General features: G+C 33.8%; 2 protein-coding genes across 5 annotated transcripts in view; one reads left to right on the top strand and one right to left on the bottom strand.

The window, feature by feature from the left end:
- LOC111416846 (aminopeptidase N-like) overlaps positions 1–21,542 on the top strand; it is a 30,762-nt gene extending 9,220 nt beyond the window's left edge. The window contains exons 1-9 of one of the 4 annotated variants that reach the window (XM_023048949.2): positions 2,796–3,111; positions 10,394–10,682; positions 10,886–11,233; positions 11,366–11,518; positions 15,529–17,052; positions 17,102–17,281; positions 20,810–20,953; positions 21,006–21,087; positions 21,138–21,542. In XM_023048949.2, coding sequence (XP_022904717.1) covers positions 3,084–3,111; positions 10,394–10,682; positions 10,886–11,233; positions 11,366–11,518; positions 15,529–17,052; positions 17,102–17,281; positions 20,810–20,953; positions 21,006–21,087; positions 21,138–21,311 — 2,922 coding nt within the window. In that variant the 5' untranslated portion in view covers positions 2,796–3,083 and the 3' untranslated portion in view covers positions 21,312–21,542. Of the gene's footprint in view, positions 1–2,795; positions 3,112–3,566; positions 3,670–10,145; positions 10,309–10,393; positions 10,683–10,885; positions 11,234–11,365; positions 11,519–15,528; positions 17,053–17,101; positions 17,282–20,809; positions 20,954–21,005; positions 21,088–21,137 lie in introns of those variants that run through there. The other 3 variants (XM_071199167.1, XM_023048950.2, XM_023048951.2) reach the window with 3 other exon arrangements.
- A 1,155-nt stretch (positions 21,543–22,697) lies between these two features.
- Positions 22,698–23,981, bottom strand: LOC111416855 (Protein spindle-F). The gene has a single exon (XM_071199168.1). It carries the CDS (start codon positions 23,842–23,844, stop codon positions 22,903–22,905), a length of 942 nt encoding a protein of 313 aa, XP_071055269.1. The 5' UTR covers positions 23,845–23,981; the 3' UTR covers positions 22,698–22,902.
- Positions 23,982–24,510: the final 529 nt, after the last annotated feature.

Genomic DNA, 24,510 nt, shown 5'->3' with positions numbered 1-24,510 from the left:
ATTTTCTTCTCATCCTGAGCTTTTCTAAGGAAATTTCTTTTTACCTTGATTGAAGATAATTGCAAACACTCTTCTTCTTCTTCACTCGATCTGTTATCTTCTTTTACTTCTCTTACCTTCTTCCTTTCATTCTGTTTACATCCAACTGCATAATGATTGTATTTTTTACTAATCTTACACTGCCACCATATGCTGGACAGTTTCTTGGCCCATGTTTTCTTCCACACTTTCTGCAATCATATTGTTGCTGTTTTTCCAGATTTTTGTCCTCTTCGCTTATTCTTTTACTGCTCCCTATGGACCCTTTTCTTAGTTCACAAACTTCAGTATGTTCTCGCTGTATTTTCTTTACATTGGTTTTCGTTATTTCAAAATTTCTACATGTATTTATGCCTTCACTAAGTTTTATATCTTTTAAGTTCAGTAACTTTTCTTGTAGTACCTTATCATTGCATCCGAACACTATTCGGTCTCTTAGCATTTCCTCTGAGTTTTGAAATTCACATGTTTTAATAAGAGTTTTTAACTCCTGTATAAAATGCTCATACGTTTCTCCTTGCTCTTTGCTTCTATTATAAAAGCGGAATCTTTCATACAATACACTCTTTTTAGGATTAGTGTAATTTTCGAACTCTTTGATTACCTTTTCATAATCTGTTTTCTCTTCTGTATTGATCTCGAAATTATTAAAGATTTCTAGTCCTTCTTCTCCAATAATATTTAGCAAAACTGCAACTTTTCTTTCACTCGGATACATCTGACCTCCAGTTGCCAACATATAAATGTCAAACATTTGTTTAAATTTCTTAAAATTTTCTGCCACTTTGCCTTCGAAACTGTGCGGTGGAGGCACTCGTGCTTGTATATTCCAACTTTGCATCTGTTCTCCTTGATTGACAGCCATTTTGCTTTTTTATAACCTCACTTATAGTATATTTGCCCTCTTTCTTGAATATTACCTTAACCTCACTTATAGAATTTGTTTAATGTTCGCAGCGCCATGTTTTGTCTCTACTTATAATAATTAAGACACCACTTTAGTTAACTGTTTATTATCAATTACTGTTACAACTATTACACACGTTCATCTAGTTGTCTAATACTAATGCTTATACTATCCGAAGCACATGCACATGCAATCCATGTTACAACTAGCAACTAGCACTGTTACTATGTAGAATTAACACTATAGCTAGAACTAGAATCATTTGGGTTTAGCCGCACGTCTCTAAAGACGGCTAAACCCAAATGATTCTAGTTCTAGGTATAGTGTTAGTTCTAGTTTTACACTTGCACTATCACTAAAACTAACACTCTACCTATAACTAGAATCATTTGGGTTTAACCGCACGTCTCTAAAGATGGATACGTTCATAACAACAGTGTTCATAGGGAGTTGGATAACCTTATACAGTATGTTTACTCAACGGACTTTGATTCTGCGCTTTTGGTAACTCGCGATAAGATGGCGGATTTTAAATCGAGGTGCCGCCAACATCAAATGAATCGACGTCAATGTCATTTGGTTTAAATATTACAGGAATAACTATAATTTAATAAAGTTATGCAACCAAATTAACAAAAAAAGTTACAGAATTCTTCAATAACAAATTTCTTCAAAAGATGTCTCCACCTCAATGAAATAATTTGAATTTAAATTTTTATTTTAATTTAGGAGATTAATAACGCAAGGAAATTAGGTTTATTACCATTTTAGTCACGCGATTTCGTGTTTATTGATGAATTTCTTAACCATAACGAGCCGCTCCTCGGTCACTTTACCCACTAATTGTAATTACAACAGAAATAGATTTGTTAATTCTAAGTTGTGAATCAATATGTAGAAATATTGATTAATTGAGAGTTAAGTAAGAGAATTAGATTTAAAAAACGTATAAATGGTACAATTATTTTTTTCATTGGCAGTGGTAACTCGGTACCTTTCTTTATCGATGATGTCATACTAAAAGTAGTGAAATGCAAAATTGCAACTCGACAACGGTTTTTATTCCGTGTGTTAAAACTGTGCCAAATTCCAAACTGCACCGAGTATTATTCAAACATAACTAAACGTAAACAACTTATTAATATTAATAAAATTATTACGTTTTCTCTTTAATTTCACTCCTTTTATCCAGACAAAAAGTTTAGATCACATTAATTTTACAAATTTATTATGGGTTTTAGAACAATATTTACATTTATTTATGTGTCATATTCTTCTCATATTACGTCATCTTTGGATCTGTCTAAAATAGTGGTTGTAGGTACAACACTTCTTAAATGATATAATAGTATTCTCAGGGATCGCTTTCCATGTACACTCACTGAGCAAGTTCAAAAGCAGAAGTTCGTTCAATTTTTTCTGTTTTTTGTTAATTTTCCAACAGGATATCTTTAAAGACGTATACCAAGTCAAAGACCATACTTGTATCAACCATTCCAATATTATCTCTTCCGTCCATCCTTTTTATGACAAAATTTTTCAACAATTATAAATTAAAGCATCTTTTCAATGATATGGTTTTGAAATATCCTATATATAGCTTTTCTGCTAATTTTAAACTTTCTTTAAAGATCTCAGTGTTTAATGATATAAATGTGGATTGGTTAGAGTTCTCTTGTTATTTAGTATATAAATAATTTTTGAAACTTTTTCTTAAATTTCTCTTCCAAGTTTATTTTCGTAATGTAATTTGAAACTCAAATGTGCTATTGTTAAAAATTATGACCCTGATTTGCTTTGTCGGCGAATAAACCGCGATTCTCTCTCCACTACTACAAAGCGTTACGTTTAACTTGAAGCGAGCGCGGTTTATACACACAACAAATTATTATAACACTTTCGATTCAGTTCTGTTTCAACTAGCGACTTCAAATCAACCCACACCATTTTTTTTATACTCACCTATTTCTTAGCGCAAGTTTTTTTCTCATCGTTTCAAATTTAAATGAAATTTATAAGAATGTGCAACTTTTCATAACAAATTCATAACCAGTGAAAGTTATGTAATTTATTTATTTTTGTACCACGAGGATTTTTTCCGATAATAATTTTTGTTTATTTTTAATGTGTTGAGGAAATGGTTGGGAAACGCTTAGATTATGCATGTAAGTTTTTTTTAAATCATTTCTTTTATAAATTAAGTTAAATAAATTGGGGGGTTAAAATGATACTCGATAAAAGCCACACCTTTTAGATTTCGAATTGGGGTGGCGAGTAATCGGGAAGTTTTCCCGGCCGGCAATCAAGAAACGGCTTTGAAAGCTATTACGATGGAAAAATGGGGCCACAGCAACGAAATCCGATAACTTAATTGACAACCAAAAGATAAATTTAACTTCTCATAGAAAATAAACATTTCAAAATGTTTTATTTAAATAAAATTTTCTCGCCGGTTTAATTAACACTAATTTGTTTGGATGATCTCATCTAAACTGACCACGGTTAACAAGAGGCATATGAAATGCAACTCATTGGGTGGTCATATTCTCATTATATTGCCTATAACATGGTCCATTTAAAATAAAATCAATTTATCTTATCGAAATGATTTTCTTAAAACAAAATGAGTGAGTTATAAATATAGAAAACAAAAAGAAATTGATGAGTCAAGCGGATGATCATCAATACTCATCGGTGGTCAACTCAATAACTTAAACAATGAGGTAATATTAGCTTTAAGGTGACAAATTGTTTAAAGGTGGGCGTTCTAAACGGCGAAGAGATAGTTTGCGAAACCGAATGGTCTTGATGACGTAATTGTTTGCGTCAAGAAGAATATTTTAATATGTTGCATAAAATCACAGTTAATAAAATATAAATTGTCACATAACGAATAATTAAATTAAAGATTCTATTGATATTGAATAAAAAGAGGTACTAAAAAAATTATAAAGCAAACAAATGTTGAATTCACAAGATAATATCTCAGGAACTAAACGATATTTTTCAAAACCAAGTGGTTTATTGAAAAGTGGATGCTTTAATTGATAATTGGTGAAAAATTTGGAATGATTTTCCGAGAAATCGATTTTTCCCACATTATTAAAGTTAGTATAGAAAAATTTAAAAATTACTAGAAATTGTATAGTAGAGTTAAAAAGTTTATATCTCAAGAACTAAAAGTGATTTTCCACAAAACAAAGTTTTTCATTGAAAAGTAGATGCTTTAATTTATAATTGGTGACAAATTTGGAATCATTTTCCAAGAAATCAATTTTTCCCACATTATTAAAGTTAGCATAGGGAAAATTAAAAATTACCACAAAAATGTGGTTGAGTTAAAAAGTTTATATCTCAAGAACTAAAAGTGATTTTCCAAAACGGAGTGTTTCATTGTAAAGTAGATGCTTTAATTTGTAATTGGTGAAAAATTTGGAATCATTTTCCAAGAAATTGATTTTTCCCACATTATTAAAGTTAGCATAGGGAAAATTAAAAATTACCACAAAAATGTGGTTGAGTTAAAAAGTTTATATCTCAAGAACTAAAAGTGATTTTCCAAAACGGAGTTTTTCATTGTAAAGTAGATACTTTAATTTATAATTGGTGAAAATTTTGGAACGATTTTCCGAGAAATCGATTTTTCTCACATTATTAAAGTTAGTATAGAGAAATTTAAAAATTACCAGAAATTGTTGTGGAGTTAAAAAATTTTTATCTCAAGAACTAAAAGTGATTTTCCAAAACGGAGTTTTTTATTGTAAAGTAGGTGCTTTAACTTATAATTGATGAAAAATTTGGAATCATTTTCCAAGAAATCGATTTTTCCCACATTTTTAAAGTTATCATAGGGAAAATTAAAAATTACCACAAAGATGTGGTTGAGTTAAAAAGTTTATATCTCAAGAACGAGTGATTTTCCAAAACGGAGTTTTTCATTGTAAAGTAGATACTTTAATTTATAATTGGTGAAAATTTTGGAATCATTTTCCAAGAAATCGATTTTTTCCACATTATTAAAGTTTAGTATAGAGAAATTAAAAAATTACCAGAAATTGTACAGGGTGTCTCCGAAATGCGTGTACAACGGAAGACCACAGATTTCTTGGCTCAAAATAGGTCGACTTAAGTTAAGTTATCTATATCCAAAAGTTGCTTCGTTTTACCGCTAGAGGACTTCAAAGTTAGCAAAAAAAATTTCTTTTATTTTTTATAACTCGAAAACGCGTAAATCAATTGAAACCATTATTCAGAAGTGAGTTCCTAGGTTCAATTAACGTCTTTTTATGGTTTTTGATACAATTTTAGAAACACAGGAATGATGGAAAAGCCAAGTGTTCACCGGATATTACTCCATTTTTTTTTCTGGCCAGGCGACAGTTACATTATTATAATTTCTTAATAGCCTATTCAGTTCTAAACTGTTTTTGTCTCTTATAAGATTTTGATTACATAAGTGGTTAAGCCAGAAAAAAGGTATTTTTAAATATCTGCAAGCCTTGTTTACGTCATTGCAACAAAAGTTACCTCATCGTAGTTGACACTGATTTCAACTAGTTGCAATTTATGTTTATATGATTTTAGTTGATGGCCAATGTCAATTTAATGGTTGCAAAAGCGTTCAAGTCTTAAGTCGGGAAAAGTTTGTCGAGTCGGTTGGCACTCGACGATTAGGAAACTCCAAACTGAAATACATAGACCGTGGATGTCAACGCACAAGGCAAACTGTAGAGTTAGAAGAAAGGGTTCTTGAAAGAGTGGCAGAAGACCCTAAAATTAGTACGAGGCTCTTAGGAAATCAATTAGAAGTCTCTAAATATGTTGTCCATAGGGTAATAAAAAAACAATTATTACACCCATACCACCTTCAAAAAGTGCAAGAGTTTTTACCTGTAGATCACGAAATGCGTTTGACTTTCTGCCAACTCATCCGAAACGAAAGAATCCACGACCCACATTTTAGTAGAAGGATTTTATTGACAGATGAGGCAACGTTTACTAGATCTGGTATCACTAACATGCGTAACGATCGTATCACTATTATGCTGAAGAAAATCCGCATATGACCACAGCAGACCATCATCAGCATCAATTCAAAGTCTATGTTTGGGCAGGAATTATTGGCAATAACATCATTGGACCGGTAATAATACCAAATCGATGGATTGGAAGGGAAGCTGATGCCCCAATAAAATGGCTACCAAGATCACCAGACCTTACACCGTGTGATTATTTTTTCTGCGTGGCTTTGAAGTGAAAAGTCTATGCCTCTACAACTGATAGTGAAGAGGAATTTAACAGAGTGCAATTTAAATTTTTACGACTAGTAAATTTATGTATTTTGAAAAACGGTGGTCATGTTGAACAATTTTTGTAAATATTTCCTACTTGTTATGTTGGTATTTGTTGAGTTTATTGTTGCCTTTTGTTTCTTAGAATTGACATACGATTACGTTTTTTCCTCACACTGCTTTTAGGATCATTGAATTTCCACGCTTTTGATCAATTAATGATATTGTATTCACGTTAAACATAAATTGCAATTAGTTGAAATCAGTGCCATCTACGGTGAGGTAACTTTTGTAACTGCAATGACGTAAACAAGACTTGCAGATATTTAAAAATACCTTTTTTCTGGCTTAACCACTTATGTAATCAAAATCTTATAAGAGACAAAAACGGTTCAGAACTAAATGGGCTATTCAGAAATTGTAATAATGTAATTGTCGCCTGGCCAGAAAAAAAATTATGGAGTAATATCAGGGAACACATAACTTTTCCATCATTCCTGTGTTTCTAAAATTGTATCAAAAACCATAAAAAGACGTTAATTGAACCTAGGAACTCACTTCAGAAGAATGGTTTCAATTGGTTTACGCGTTTTCGAGTTATAAAAAATAAAAGAATTTTTTTGCTAACTTTGAAGTCCTCTAACGGTGAAACGAAGCAACTTTGGATATAAATAACTTAACTTAAATCGACCTATTTTGAGCCAAGGAATCTGTGGTCTTCCGTTGTACACGCAATTCGGAGACATCCTGTATAGTAGAGTTAAAAAGTTTATATCTCAAGAACTAAAAGTGATTTTCCACAAAACAAAGTTTTTCATTGTAAAGTAGATACTTTAATTTATATCTTTAGAAATCCATATTGAGAGTTATAAAATAATTAAATATAAAATATAGCTATTTAAATAAATTAACTTCTTTCTCGCAAAAAATTTTAATATAATCACAACCGGTTTCGGCTAATAAGCCATCATCAGCTGAATTGTCAAAATGAACTAAAAAAACAAAAAACTCAGACGCAAGTTAAAAACTTAATTTTTTTTTAATGACTTGATTTTTTAATGTTGTTTTAATGACAAACAATTTGTCATTTCATTTGTCGTTTGTAAAGTGTTTATCTTGTTATTTTATCCCTTTTTACTTTAAAAAAATTTTAAGTTTTTAATTTATCTCTGACTTTTTTGTTCTTTTTTGTTCATTTTGGCAATTCAGCTGATGATGGCTTATTAGCCGAAACCGGTTCTGACTATATTAAAATTTTTAGCGAGAAAGAAGTTAATTTATTTAAATACCTATATTATATACAGGGTGTCTCAGCGAGACCAGTCATTAGACGTTTTTGGGGTTCTAGCCAAACAAAAAATTTGAGAATGCAGACTTAAGTATTATCAATTACGTTCTCTTCATCTAAAATATTTTCAGATTTCTAGCACTTCCGGTTATACCGGAAGTCGCCACCTACCCTATTTTTTTAAATGGAACACCTGTATATTTTTACATATTTGGATTTGTCTGTTTTGAAGGTTTATAAATAACTTTACTTTTTGCAATTTGATCCAGCAATTCTCGAGTTATTCGAATTTTTCTAGAAAAATTTGCTCCAGCGGACATTTGTTCAAAAAATCATAGAACACTCAATTTTTGAGATATCAATTTAGGATTCAGAACATGCTTAAACAACATGATGGAGTATGTTTTGGTGCCAAGAACGGCTGTCTAGATCGTTTGGTCACTTTACTATGATACGTTAACTTTTCGAAATTTGGAAGCACCATAACTTCATTTTTTTAAATGGCACCCCCCATATTTTATTACTTAGTCGTCTTCGGCGTCTCATTTTACATCTTTTATATTCCATATGTCCTATGCCTAACATTAATAGTTTGAGAAATAATTAGGGTTTTTTGAAAAATGCTAATATCATATGGATATTAACCTAGTGTGCCATGGAAAACAAATGTTTAATGACTTATTGATAAACGTCAAAGTCTAATTTAGGTTGTTTGATGCTTGTGAGTCTAAAACCAGTTAAAATGGATATTAATAACGTAAATAATGTTTATACAAATGAAGAAATCCATAATTTATTTTTGTGCATGAAAAGTGCGACAAAGTTCTTAGTAGAACTTGCAGAATGTTTAATGAAAATTATCCACATTTACCTCCGATGACAAAAGGTAAATTTAGAGGAATAGAAGCAAATTTTTTGCATTTTGGACGAATTAATCACGTGTTAAACTGACCAAAAAATGTAGTAGATAATGCAACGGAAGAGGTGAATACCTTGGCTTATTTCGAGCCCAGTCCCAACACCTCAATTCGAGCTGCCAAAGAAGATCTGGGAATCATACTACGAACTTTGTCGCTCTTTTCATGCAAAACAAATAAATTAAGAATTTCTTGATTTGTGTAAATATTACTTTCGTTATTGTTATCGATTTTAACTCGTTTCAGTACTAATATTAAGGGACATAACAGATAATTATTAGCTCACATGCATCAAGTGACGTAAACAAGTGAGTCTTTGACAAGAACTCATTGAGAAGGCTTGTTTTTCATGGCACACTAGGCTAAATATCCATATGATATGTGTGCATTTTTCAAAAAACCTAATTATCTCCCAAACTATTAATATTAGGTGTGGGTCATATGGGATATAAAAGATGTAGAATGAGACACCGAAGACGACTAAAAAATAAAATATGGGGGGTGCCATTTAAAAAAATGAAGTTATGGTTCTTCCAAATTTTGAAAAGTTAACGTGCCATAGTAAAGTGATCAAACGTTCTAGACCGCAGTTCTCGGCACCAAAACATACTCCATCATGTTGCTTAAGCATGTTCTCAATCCTAAATTGATATCCCAAAAATTGAGTGTTTTCTGATTTTTTGAACAAATGTCTGCTGGAGCAGATTTTTCTAGAAAAATTCGAATAACTCGAGAGCGACCGAATCAAATTGCAAAAAGTAAAGTTATTTATAAACCTTGAAAACAGACAAATCCAAATATGTAAAAATATACAGGGTGTTCCATTTAAAAAAATAAAGTTGGTGGCGACTTCCGGTATAACAGGAAGTGCAAGAAATGTGAAAATATTTTAGACGAAGAGATCGTAATTGATAATACTTAAGTCTGAATTCTCAAATTTTTATTTTCGCCAGAACCTCAGAAACGTCTAATGACCGGTCTCGCTGAGACACCCTGTATTTAATTTATAATTGTTAAAAATTTTAGAATGATTTTCCAAAAAATCGATTTTTCCCACATTATTAATTTAAAAATTACAAGAAATTGTTGTAGAGTTAAAAAGTTTATATGTCAAGTACTAAAAGTGATTTTCCAAAATGCTTTTATTAATAATTTTTGACTTTGATAAGTTTATATTTATAGAAAAATCTGGTTAATAACCCACAACCGAAAGTTATTACAATAAAAAAATTAATTAATATAATCCAAGAAACACGAAAGGGACATTTTTACCTCTTTTGATTTATAACTTTGACCTTCTTTCCTCGTAACCTATTTCAACAACCACCTAAAGGTTAACAGACAAGATGGGTTGGGTGTCATGCCCTATATAAAAGGCGTTACATCATCATCATTTTCCAAAACCCAATCAAAATCGATACATTTATTTAAAAATTAATTCATAATCAATTATTTCATAAATTATAAAATCAACTCGACGTAAATCACGCAATAAAGATCACTTTACAAAATTAATACATTTGATTGACGAGCAATAAATGTATCTGGAAATGCATTTTCCAAACAAACTGTAACAAGAACGGATGCAAAAGTGGGCGATTTATTTCGATCGTTGATCAAGCGTTTTTAACGATGATGACGACGGCAATGTTACGATATTGTTAGGCGTCGATTTTTGGCGTCGAGGCGCTTTACGTATTCAGTTCTACCGAGAACTTCGCACCAAACGTTTCAGTCTTAACCGAGATACAAATCAAAGTTTTCTGAAAACAATGTTTTCTTTTTAACTTAAAAAAGATTTTAATAAGATTTAATTGAAATAAAATTAGGATAGAAATTAGAAAATGGTTGGATATTATAGCCAAGGTAAATTTAGACAAATTAAAAACAAATCTAAATTTAAAATTGAAATGAATTATTAATTGTGAAATATTTGTTTTGGTATTTTTAGGTGTTCCAACCGCCCCGGAATTAGAAAATAATTCCAATCAAAAAAAATACACAGTAAATCGACACCCAAAAGGAAATATTTCGATATCAAAACCAGCTTGTGCTGTTTTTGTTATGGCAGCGTTACTTTTGGCTGCAATAGCCGCGGTGATAACTTATTTTTTAGTACCAAATTGTGATGGGCACTCACTTCCCGAATCGTTAACGAAGTTAGACGAAGAAAAATTACCTGAAGAAACAACGATTAATTACACAAGATTACCTCGTAGTATTCAACCTACACATTACAGGTATTAAACCAAATTTGATTAAAACAAATATTTCACTGTCTGGTTCAGTGGGATTCCAACATGTGTCTCTTTCTTTATAAATTACGTCAGTATTGTTAACGCGCCAACAATTCTCGTAATAGATTTCTAAAAGTGAAATAGTTTTGCGATGATGTCAAGTTAAAACATTAAAAAAAATAATAAATTTTATTTTTTAATTGTAGTTTATTTATAAGTCCAGAACTGGAGGGAAATTTTACAACGAAAGGAAATGTTACGATAACGTTGAAAATTGCAGAAAAAACGAATACGATTCGTTTAAACGCTTTAGATTTAAAAATCGATTCAAAGTCAACGAAAGTTTTCGCTTCCAATAATGAAACTAATATGAAACAAATTAAAATTAATAAACAAATCGAAGATAAATCTGATCAAGCCTACACAATTTATTTAGATGAACATTTAAACGAAAACGAAGAATATAAATTATTTATTAAATTCGAAGGATTTTTAAACGATTACATGGTGGGTTTCTATAAAAGTTCTTACATCGATGACAAAAATAATACCAGGTAAGAAGAAACTGGTGATTTGGTTGTTTTTGTTTATAAAAGTTTTAAATGATCGTAAACACTTCGAGATGTAGTGATATTTTTAGAAGTAGGTCGGTATTGTTTACCTGGTGTATGTAATACTCTTTTTAGATGGTTGGCGAGTACGCAATTTTCGCCAACTGACGCTCGAAGGGCTTTTCCATGTTTCGATGAGTTGGATTTTAAAGCAAAATTTCAAATTAATATTGGTAGGACGGCTGATCGGCAAACTTTGTCCAATATGAAAATTGATTTTTTTACATCGTAAGTACATAGATTTTTTTTTGTTTACTTTTAAAATAATCAAAACTCTACAGAAATAATTTCAAGGTTTCACTATAATGCAACCATAATACTAATAAGTTACACTAACAAAATTTAACTCAAATACGTTTATAGAAACACATTTTAATTCAAAATATTTATATCTCAAGAACAAATAGTGATTTTACAAAACTTTTTCATTGAAAAGTAGATGCTTTAATTTATAATTGGTGAAAAATTTGGAATGATTTTCCAAGAAATCGATTTTTCCCAAATTATTAAAGTTAGTATTTTATTGTTTTTTAATATTTACAATTTTCCCTTTAATACATTCTAATATACAGGGTGTACAAAAAGTATGGAATAATGGTTCTACAGCCTAAACTTCAACTTAAATTAAAAAAGTTTTAAATAAAAGTTACTTGAAACTATTTTCCGCATATCTTGGCGTATAAATAAAATAAAAATGATGACGGCAGTCTGAGTTACGACATGGTGAGTGTGTTTTTTAAATGGAACACCCTGTATATTTTAAGGTTTTTGGATTCTTTTTGACAAGATGTTGCAAAATGCCATAAGGTTTTAATGCTTTAAACTGCATAGTTTTCGAGATATGGAAACTTTTATTTAAAAAGTTTTGACGTAGCGACAACCAAATTATGGCGTCATTATGGAATAGACAACCTAAGCTTTGACGTCACAGGGATGGGCGGAGCTTATACCGACTCCAAACATTTTCGTAGCTAACTGTAAATCACGTAACTCCAATTTTTACCAAAAATAAGATTTTGATGTAATTATGCAACAAATTATTAAATCGTTTCCGCTCAAATGCTTAAAATAAAAAGCACTTAACTAGGACTGTCAATGTAAAAAAATTCAGTTTTTTCTGTCTCCTGTAAAATTTTCCGAAACGGAGTTACGTGGTTTTCTTACTAAGCCGACGATATGCAATTTTTCATTAGTGTTAAAATAAAATAAACTAAGTGATGACATTTCAAATGGCATTTTTTGTCGCTTAGGTTGTCTTTTCCATAATGACGCCATAATAGACTGCCTAAGACTAACGTCACAGAGATGGGCGGAGCTTATACAGACTCCAAACTAAAAAAATCGCCAAAAAATGTAATTTGAAATGTCATCACTTAGTTTATTTTATTTTAACACTAATAAAAAATTGCATAGGGTGATTTACCGTTAGCAACTATGACGTCTCTATGACGTCAGGCTATTTGGTTGTCGCTACGTCAAATCTTTTTAAATAAAAGTTTCAATATCTCGAAAACTATGTAGTTTAAAGCATTAAAACCTTATGGCATTTTGCAACATCTTTTCAAAAGGAATCCAAAAACCTGAAAATATACAGGCTGTTCCATTTAAAAAACACACTCACTTTATTTCTACGCCAAAATATACGGAAAATAGTTTCAAGTAACATTTATTTAAAACTTTTTTTAATATAAGTTGAAATTTTGGCTGTAGAACCATCATTCCATACTTTTTGTACACCCTGTATATTATTAATATATTCGGCCCAATCATCCCCTCATCCATCCCTTTGTCTCCTCACCCCCACAACCATTTTCATCCATCGTTTCCCCTCTCCCCCCCTCTCCTAAGATCTGCCCTCGGTCCAACTCCTCCTCCCTCAACTCACTGCACCCATTCAACACATGTTCCAACGTTTTCCATTCCTCCCTGCATAGCCTACACCACCTCTCCTCATCGGCCATCCAGTATCTGTTAGCTCTCTCCTCGTTTCCACAACGGAACCTAGCCACCAACTTCTTCCCTTCCTCATCTCCTTCCAATAACAAGTATCTAGGCAACCCCTCCGTAATTATGTCCCTGCACCTTTCGTTATACCTTCCCTCTTTTATTTGTGTCCTTCTTTCCTGTCTCTGCACATCTCGGTCTCTATCTCTCAACTCCCTCCACATCTCCCTACCCACCCTTCGTCTACTATTTATCTCAGTTACCGAGTAGCCCGCTCGTCTATAATAGTTGTCTCTGTCTCCTTTCCCATATCTGATTTCTCCCTCTCTAATTTCCCTCCAACACTCCCCCTAGATCCCGCAGTTTGGCCTTCTTTCTTCATATTTCACTGCCCTCCTGCCCGCCTCCACTCTGACCTTATCCACCTTTACCTCTTCCCTCACTATATATCTCGGTGTTTCTCTCGCCACCGCAAGCACCCATCTCCAATATCTAGCTTGCACGTCCTCCAGCATTGCCTGCTCTCTCCATCCCCATACATCATCACACTGCTAACCAGACCTTCAAACATAGTCTTCCTCGCTGCCACATTCCTTCCAAAGACTCTCTTCCCCCAACCCCATACTGGTCCCATCACCTTATTCGCCTTTTTTGCCATAGCTATCACACCCTGTTGTCCTCCCTAAACACATACCCCAAGTAAGTATACTCCCTAACCTCCTCGATCTCTTTTCCCTCCCATCTCCAAATTTTCTGTTCTTTTTCTCCCACCCTTACAAAACTTCATCATCCTTGTCTTCCCCACATTCACTTTCAGCCCCTTCCCCCTAAAATATCTTTCCAATGTCTTTATCATATCCTTCATCTCCGCCGCTTCTCTCGCCATGACCATGATGTCATCCGCGTATGCAAACATATGCACCTTTCTACCACCAACTCTCCCATTTGCCCCTTCCCCAATCTATCCTCCAGGTCCGCCGTATTAAAGTTAATATAGAGAAATTTAAAAATTACCAGACATCTTTGGCAATCCATATTGCGAGTTATAAAAGTAAATAAATATAAAATTTTAGGTATTTAAATAAAATAACTTCTTTCTCGCTAAAAAATTTAATATAATCAGTACCGGTTTCGGCTAATAAGCCATCATCAGCCCATCAACCCAACTATCCCTCACATTAATTCATTACCTAAACTTCACAAGCCTGGAATTCCTATTCGCCCATAACTTCATATATTAATTCACCTACAATAGAACTCTCAAAATTATTGCTTAAATTCTTTAAACAAGTTAAATTTATTCCCAAATATAATAACTCAAAATCGTTCATTGACTCCATCAAAGACATTGACCTTAATAATAAAATCATGATTTCTTTTGACAGCACTAATTTGTAGGCCAAGATATTTAAGAATTTTTTCAATGATAACGATATTACCGACCATCTTGATAATATGCTACAACATATAGTGAAACAAAACTATTGTAATGAATACAATTTAATAATAAATATTATAAAGTTTTAGATAGCCTCCCAATGGGAATACCTTTATCCGGCTTACTTGCCGATATATTTTTAGATTTTATTGAAAATACATAGATGTGCAAAGATGTGAACCCTTATTATGTGGACACGTTATGTTGATGATGTCTTCTGCGTTTGAAATGGTGATATGGATGATACCCTTAATTACTATAGAAATGGAACAAAACAAAATAATAAATTTTCTGGATCTCACTATTTGCAATGAAAATAATCGTCCTTGTTTCAACATATACAGAAAACCGTCTTCTATTCCCGTCACTATACCATTTGATTCATCTCATCCTCTAACTCATAAAATGGTCAATTTTAGATTTTTAATCAACAGAATTTCATAATTACCCTCTTAAACAATCTAGTTATAACTTAGAACTGAAATATATTTATCTGGCACATAACAATGGGTTTCCCATAAAATTAATATCTAAAATAATACAAAATTCACAAAGAAGGTATGTCCAAACTAGAAATACAAACCGCTGATTCAGCTGATGATGGCTTATTAGCCGAAACCGGTACTGATTATATTAAATTTTTTAGCGAGAAAGAAGTTATCTTATTTAAATACCTAAAATTTTATATTTATTTAAAAAGCTTATATCTTAAGAACTAAATGTGATTTTTCATTGGAAAGTAGATACTTTAATTTATAATTGGAGAAAATTTTATAATGATTTTCCAAGAAATCGATTTTTCCCAATTTTTTAAATCTGTGATTGAATTAAATCGTTTTTTTTTTCCTTTTTTTAGGGAAGGAAACAAAATTTGGGATCACTACAAAGAAACACCACTTATGTCAACTTACATTCTAGCCTTTATCGTCCACGATTTTAAAGTGCAGAACGTTAACAACTTCGCAGTTTGGTCTCGAGAAGGACATCTTCCTGAAACTTTATTCGCCAAATCAATCGGACCAAACATTTTAAACTTTTTCCAATCATATTTTAACGTTCCATATCCATTAGAAAAATTAGACGTAGTCGCTTTACCGGATTTTGGATTTTCCGCCATGGAAAATTTCGGGTTGATCACATTTCGCGAATCGAAATTACTTTATTCCGATTCAACATCAACGACGGAAAACCAAAGAGATATAGCTTTAATTTTGGCTCATGAATTAGCTCATCAGTGGTTTGGAAACTTGGTTACACCGAAATGGTGGGATGATTTGTGGATTAAGGAAGGTTTTGCGACGTTTTTCCAGTATTTGGGCGTTAAAGAAATTTTACCCGATTGGAATGTGATGGACGAATTTTACCAGTGTCAAACTTTAGAAGCTTTTAATATAGATAAGTTTGCTTCTTCGCGGCCGATTCATTTTCAAGTCCAAAATAGTAACGATATCCGCCAAGCTTTCGATCGAATTTCGTATCAAAAAGGGGCGGCTTTAATTCGAATGTTGCATAATTTTTTGGGGGAAATCACTTTTAATGGGGGATTAAGGGAATTCATTAAAACTTATTTATATTCGAACGCAAACAACGTGGATTTATGGAAAATTTTGACGAGTGAAGCTCATCGAAATCGTGTTTTAGACGAGGATAAAAGCGTTGAGGAAATAATGAAAACTTGGATGATACAAGCTGGTTACCCGGTTATTAGCGTTACAAAAAATAACAATCGATTAATTTTAAATCAAAAACGATTTTTGATTAATAACGAATCGGAAATGACGTCGGAAAAATGGTGGGTTCCGATTTCTTACGAAACGGATGCTTCGAGAAATAAAATCAAAACGATTTGGTTAAAACCAAACGAATCCTACACCATAAACGACTTCCGCGACACTTGGTATCTTTTAAACATAAACCAAACGGGTTATTTCATTGTTAATTACGACGAAGATAATTGGCGAAAATTATTAGAGATTATAATGCATCTCCAACCTGGTATTCGAGCCCAATTAATCAGCGATTCAATGGATTTAGCTCGAGGTGGATTATTAAATTACGATGTCCCGTTAAAAATGATTTCAACGATTGGAAGAAGCGATGACGATATTAATTACGTTCATTATTTAGCGATTTTTGAGAAAACCAATTATTTACACAACATTTTACGTTCAACCCCTATTTATGGACACTTTGAAATATTTTTTTTCGACACTTTCAGCTTTGCTTTTGAATCGGTTAAATTCGACGAATATCCGAAAGAACATTATTTACGAAAACGGATTAGAAGTTTAATTTTGAAACAAGCTTGCAGAACATCCGATTCGAAATGCACAATCGAGGCTAGAGTTCGATATAGAAATTGGATGAATAGGAAATCGAAGTAATAAGGTTTTTTTTTAATTTTGATTCGATTTAAAATTTAATTTTAGTGATCTCGAGGTGATTCCGCCCAACGAACGCGAAATCGTTTATTGTACGGCTATAAGAGAAGGTGGACACCGAGAATGGCAGGCTGCTTATCAAGCTTATTTGCAATCAAATTCTACGTCTGATAAAATGATTTTGTTGAAGTCTTTGGGGTGTAGTTCGCAACATTGGATTTTAGCGCGGTAAAAAAACCGAAAATTGTTTATAATTTACAATATTTTACTCTCCCAAAATCTGCTTTCTGACCATCACATCCTCCCTCAGATCACTACACCAGCATGTGTTCCAGCGTCTCCAAATCCTCTCCACATACTCCGCCCAGTACTTGTTCCCTCTCTCCTCATGCCACAGCGGAATCTGGCCAGCAATCTCTTCCCTTCCTCATCCTCCTCCATCAACAGATACTTTGGCAGTTCCTCTGTGACTATATCTCCCTTCCCGTATCTGCGACCTTCTTTCCTGCCTCTGTATGTCGCTGTCCCTATCGCTCAGTTCTCTCACATTTCACCTCTCTCCACTCTTCTGTTCGTAATAATGGATGTTGTCGATCCCAGTTAGTGAATCTTCTCCTTGCCCATATATCAACCTCCTCTCCTTGATTTCCCTCCAACACTCTCCCAGGATCCTGCAATGCGGTCTTCCTTCTATACTTTCTCGTATTTCACTGCTCTTCTCCCAGCCTCAACCCATACTGCTCCATCTTAACCTCCTTACATATCCTAGAGTATCTCTCGCCAACTCAAGTACCCATCTCCAATACCTTGTTTATACATCCTCCAGCATCTTTGTTCTATTCATCCCATACTCCAACATAACCTTTTTTCTGCCTCATCTCTCCCAAAAGTTCTCTCCCCTCATCTCCATATCCCAGGTACGTATACTCCTTCACTTCCTCTATGTGTCTTCTGACCATCACATCCTCCCTCAGATCACTACACCAGCATGTGTTCCAGCGTCTCCAAATCCTCTCCACATACTCCGCCCAGTACTTGTTCCCTCTCTCCTCATGCCACAGCGGAATCTGGCCAGCAATCTCTTCCCTTCCTCATCTTCCTCCATCAACAGATACTTTGGCAGTTTCTCTGTCACTATATCTCCCTTCCCGTATCTGTGACCTTCTTTCCTGCCTCTGTATGTCGCTGTCCCTATCGCTCAGTTCTCTCACATTTCACCTCTCTCCACTCTTCTGTTCGTAATAATGGATGTTGTCGATCCCAGTTAGTGAATCTTCTCCTTGCCCATATATCAACCTCCTCTCCTTGATTTCCCTCCAGCACTCTCCCAGGATCCTGCAATGCGGTTTTCCTTCTATACTTTCTCGTATTTCACTGCTCTTCTCCCAGCCTCAACCCATACCGCTCCATCTTAACCTCCTTACATATCCTGGAGTATCTCTCGCCAACCCAAGTACCCATCTCCAATACCTTGTTTATACATCCTCCAGCATCTTTGTTCTATTCATCCCATACTTGTGGGCGTACATCATTGCGCTCCTCATCAAACCCTCCAACATAACCTTTCTTTCTGCCTCATCTCTCCCAAGAGTTCTCTCCCCTCATCTCCATATCCCAGGTACGTATACTCCTTCACTTCCTCTATGTGTCTTCTGACCATCACATCCTCCCTCAGATCACTACACCAGCATGTGTTCCAGCGTCTCCAAATCCTCTCCACATACTCCGCCCAGTACTTGTTCCCTCTCTCCTCATGCCACAGCGGAATCTGGCCAGCAATCTCTTCCCTTCCTCATCCTCCTCCATCAACAGATACTTTGGCAGTTCCTCTGTCACTATATCTCCCTTCCCGTATCTGTGACCTTCTTTCCTGCCTCTGTATGTCGCTGTCCCTATCGCTCAGTTCTCTCACATTTCACCTCTCTCCACTCTTCTGTTCGTAATAATGGATGTTGTCGATCCCAGTTAGTGAATCTTCTCCTTGCCCATATATCAACCTCCTCTCCTTGATTTCCCTTCAGCACTCTCCCAGGATCCTGCAATGCGGTCTTCCTTCTATACTTTCTCGTATTTCACTGCTCTTCTCCCAGCCTCAACCCATACTGCTCCATCTTAACCTCCTTACATATCCTGGAGTATCTCTCGCCAACTCAAGTACCCATCTCCAATACCTTGTTTATACATCCTCCAGCATCTTTGTTCTATTCATCCCATACTTGTGGGCGTACATCATTGCACTCCTCACCAAACCCTCCAACACAACCTTTCTTTCTGTCTCATCTCTCCCAAAAGTTCTCTCCCCTCATCTCCATATCCCAGGTACGTATACTCCTTCACTTCCTCTATGTGTCTTCTGACCATCACATCCTCCCTCAGATCACTACACCAGCATGTGTTCCAGCGTCTCCAAATCCTCTCCACATACTCCGCCCAGTACTTGTTCCCTCTCTCCTCATGCCACAGCGGAATCTGGCCAGCAATCTCTTCCCTTCCTCATCCTCCTCCATCAACAGATACTTTGGCAGTTCCTCTGTCACTATATCTCCCTTCCCGTATCTGTGACCTTCTTTCCTGCCTCTGTATGTCGCTATCCCTATCGCTCAGTTCTCTCACATTTCACCTCTCTCCACTCTTCTGTTCGTAATAATGGATGTTGTCGATCCCAGTTAGTGAATCTTCTCCTTGCCCATATATCAACCTCCTCTCCTTGATTTCCCTTCAGCACTCTCCCAGGATCCTGCAATGCGGTCTTCCTTCTATACTTTCTCGTATTTCACTGCTCTTCTCCCAGCCTCAACCCATACTGCTCCATCTTAACCTCCTTACATATCCTAGAGTATCTCTCGCCAACTCAAGTACCCATCTCCAATACCTTGTTTATACATCCTCCAGCATCTTTGTTCTATTCATCCCATACTCCAACATAACCTTTCTTTCTGCCTCATCTCTCCCAAAAGTTCTCTTCCCTCATCTCCATATCCCAGGTACGTATACTCCTTCACTTCCTCTATGTGTCTTCTGACCATCACATCCTCCCTCAGATCACTACACCAGCATGTGTTCCAGCGTCTCCAAATCCTCTCCACATACTCCGCCCAGTACTTGTTCCCTCTCTCCTCATGCCACAGCGGAATCTGGCCAGCAATCTCTTCCCTTCCTCATCCTCCTCCATCAACAGATACGTTGGCAGTTCCTCTGTGACTATATCTCCCTTCCCGTATCTGTGACCTTCTTTCCTGCCTCTGTATGTCGCTGTCCCTATCGCTCAGTTCTCTCACATTTCACCTCTCTCCACTCTTCTGTTCGTAATAATGGATGTTGTCGATCCCAGTTAGTGAATCTTCTCCTTGCCCATATATCAACCTCCTCTCCTTAATTTCCCTCCAGCACTCTCCCAGGATCCTGCAATGCGGTCTTCCTCCTATGCTTTCTCGTATTTCACTGCTCTTCTCCCAGCCTCAACCCATACTGCTCCATCTTAACCTTCTTACATATCCTGGAGTATCTCTCGCCAACCCAAGTACCCATCTCCAATACCTTGTTTATACATCCTCCAGCATCTTTGTTCTATTCATCCCATACTCCAACATAACCTTTCTTTCTGCCTCATCTCTCCCAAAAGTTCTCTCCCCTCATCTCCATATCCCAGGTACGTATACTCCTTCACTTCCTCTATGTGCCTTCTGTGCCAGCAGCATTCCTCCCTCTGCTTGAATTAATATTAATTTGTTTAACTTAAACTATTTCATTTTAAAGATTATTGGAACTAACAATATCGAAGAACTCAACAATTCGAAAACAAGATGGGGCGGAAGTTTTTCGATCAATAGCAACGAATTTCCATGGACATTCTTTGGCTTTTGAGTTTTTAAGAACTAAATGGGACGAAATTAATCGATAGTAAAGAATCCACAAAAATGTTTTAATCGAACTAAATTTTTTTATTTTTTAGTTACGGAGTCGCTTTTAGAGCTGTTAGTAAAATGGTCGAGGATCTTTCTACGTTTATGTACACGGAATTTCAACTCCAACAAGTAATCATTCATTAAAACAATCAAATTAAATGATAATTAATTTTTTTTAGCTCGAACAATTCAAAAAAGAAAATAAATACAACTTAAAAGCGACGGATCAAGCGTTCGATAACACGATAGAACAAGTTAAAGCGAATATAGCTTGGATGAAAACCAATTATGACTCGGTTTCGAATTGGTTAAAAGAGCATTTAGCTTATTTACAAATTGATGTAAATAAATAAAAGTTAAAAGAATAATCTTATTATATTTATGGAAAAGAATGCTTTAGAGAATATAGTCGATCTGTTCGACTATATAAATATAATAAAAATTTAAAATAATATCCTAGATAATTATAGAGTTAGCAACGATTTTTTTTATTTATGTTTTTTAGTTATTTAAATGCGATTTTTTATGTTTATAAAATATTCTTTTGTGTCATGAATAATACCAAATAAATAACAATAATAATACACTGTTTTAAAAAGTATCATCCATATCAATTCCTTCCTGCTCTGTGCTACCTGGACCCAATTAGCAAATCTCTGGATGTCATCCGTCCACCGAGTTAGTGGCATAAATAAGTAAATTTCTCTCAATAAGTATCTTTTAACTTGTAGTTAATACGAAGTAAATTCATTAATCAAACTTAATAATTGAATTAAACGTAATGAAATTGTAATAACATAACCAAACAAAATAATAACTCAAATTAATCATATTTAAGGTAAGTGAAATTTTAAATAAAATTAAAATAAATAAAAAAAAACGAATAATAATGAAATTATAACTTAGCTTATCTTGTAGATTACTGAAGTTCTCAGATAAGGAAACTTGGATTCTTCAAAGGAATCGGAGACAATGATTCTTGATTGGATTGGAAAATTCTTCAGATACTGGATTAATTGGATCAGGAACTAGTTAATTTTCTTTTTTTATTATTAAAGGTGGTTTTAATTCAAATAATCTTCTTATTTAACTTATTAAAATAATAAGTTTACTATTTTTGAGGTTATGTCACAATGATGTTTGACAAGTACTCTTGTTTTTGAATTTTAAAATGAACGAGGCCAAAAATTAGCGTACGCTCCTCATCACGTTCGAAATCACACTAAAATCTACCAGCTCGTTTGTTTATTGCTAAAACGTTTTAAATAACGTGTTCTGATTGGTTAAATTCTTCAACTTGAAATTCGTAATTTAAATTTCTCCGATATAGCCAACTTCGAAATGTCAAATGTCACCAATTACATTTTATCAAAAATTATTAAAATTTCTATTTTAACAATATTTATGCTTGAAATGTTGTAGTTTTATTGCTTTAACTTTGTTTTGTTGATTTCGAAACATTTTCTTTTAGATTTCAACGTTCAGCCTCAAAAATATATTCAAATTTTTAATCTACGGATTTTCGTCGAATTCTTCATCAAAACTCCCATATGATGGATGGTTTTCGTTCTTGACATGCTAAGATGATCGTTTTCGATGGTTTTAACCAGACAAATATTAATTACAAGAAGAAATTAATGAAAAATGAAATTTGAGGTTATGTCACTGTCAAAATTCTACAAAATTACTTCGTATCGATTTTACATGGATTAAATACAATAAAGAACGTAAACGGTCAATGAATTTTAACATATTTACAACATTTTATTAATACAAAAAGAAATTTCTATAATTATTATTCGTAACCTCACACACGATTATGCAAAAGTTAAGAAAAAATAAACGTTTTACTTAATTAAATTACATTCTTTTTCATACAAAATCATTATAATCTCTTAAATAGCACTTGTATAAACTAAAATAACGATTAATATGTTTATTATTTCAAGTTAATTTAAAATGGGTCTCAACATGCTTAACAAAATCTTCCATAACCATCTCAGGAAATTCTTGGGAGCACATTGGACAACAATTTCTTACAATGTTCTCTCTTAAGAATTGATTGGAATTTTCGGGGGTTCCCCATCTAGCTAAACTTTGAAGTTGCACTTCATCTTCATTCAAACCATCTTCTTCTCTAACGATTTTTTCTTCACTTTTGGAATTATTTACCAATTGGTTCTTACAAGTACACAATAAAACGCTTAATTGCATATCGTTTAAACTCTTCTCAAACGTTTTATTTTGTTCATTCAATTTATCTTTAATCACTTTTAAATCGATCAAATGTTCCTCCATATTTTCTACTAAGCTATTATCAGGATCATCATTTAAGTACCCCAAACTAAGAGATTTTTGTAGCTCGTCCATTTCAGTACATTGAGCTTGCAATTCGGTTTTTTCTTTCGTTAAATTTGTAATTGCTTTTAATGAAACGTCCTCTAATTCTAAACTGATGCGATTATTTTCATTTATCGCTTTATTAACCGTTTTCAAATCAGAATCGGATTGAGTGAATGTTGTGGATCGTATCAAACCTTTTTTTGTGTGTTGATTCAACGAATCGTTTATTTTCGTCAAATGTGATCCTAATGATTTATTAACTTGAACGATTTTCGATAATTTCTCCCATAGTTCTTTATTTTCGTTAGTTACATTGATCAAATCTCTGCGTAGTTTACCTTTTTGTTCGGTTAATTTTACTATTTTAGCTTTTAATTCTTCAACTTCCGTTCCGGGCACCTCCGAACGCTTGCATTGCATTTTTAGGCGCATATTTTCTTTCTCTAATCCATCGGCGAATGATTGTAGTGTTTTATAACGGTTTTGTAATGTTGTTATTGCTACGTTCATTGCGTATTGGGGCCCTCCATCTTCGTCTGTCATCTTAACCTTAAATGTATAAACGAATTTTTTTATTTTTAGATTCTTGATTAATTATGTGAGTTATCTTATTTGATTATATTTAATGATTGAATTAAAATAAACCAAAATAAAAATAAACTTAACCTCAATCTGATAAATTTTGACAGATTGTATTTTTAGTTTAAATTTAGTACTTTGTTGATAGATGGCGACACCCTCCAATTAATTTTTATTATTATTTTTATTTAATATTTATTAAATTAATTATTATAAAGTTAATTTGTTTTATTGGAACTTTTTTTTGAAGGATTTTTTTTGCGGTTTAAAATTTAAATTGCTTTATTGAAACAAAGTTTTAAATCGCGAAAGTACCTGAGACTGCTCCCCTTTTTTGGGGGGATGTAGAGAGCCGGTAGCGGGACGATAAATTTGGCGGAAAGTCGCCGACAAGTCTGCGGTGGCGCCCAGGACGCGAAGTTTCGAATCAGCAGAAGTTAAAAGTGAAATATCGGGACCCATAAAACTGTGGGCACTTTATCTCGGATCGGTGAGATTCGCCGGAGCCGCGTATATCAAACCTTACGTCCACTTTTTTGTAAGATTTACTAACTGCCACCAAAGAAAACGAAATATTGAAAAATTAAATTAGAAAATTTCCCGAGAAAAAGGTTAAAATGTGTCAAATTT

The sequence above is a fragment of the Onthophagus taurus genome, chromosome 10 (genome assembly GCF_036711975.1).
Source record: "Onthophagus taurus isolate NC chromosome 10, IU_Otau_3.0, whole genome shotgun sequence".
Classification (NCBI taxonomy): Eukaryota; Metazoa; Arthropoda; class Insecta; order Coleoptera; family Scarabaeidae; genus Onthophagus; species Onthophagus taurus.
The sequence above is the reverse complement of the archived record's forward strand: the minus strand, read 5'-3'. Positions and strand labels throughout refer to the sequence as shown.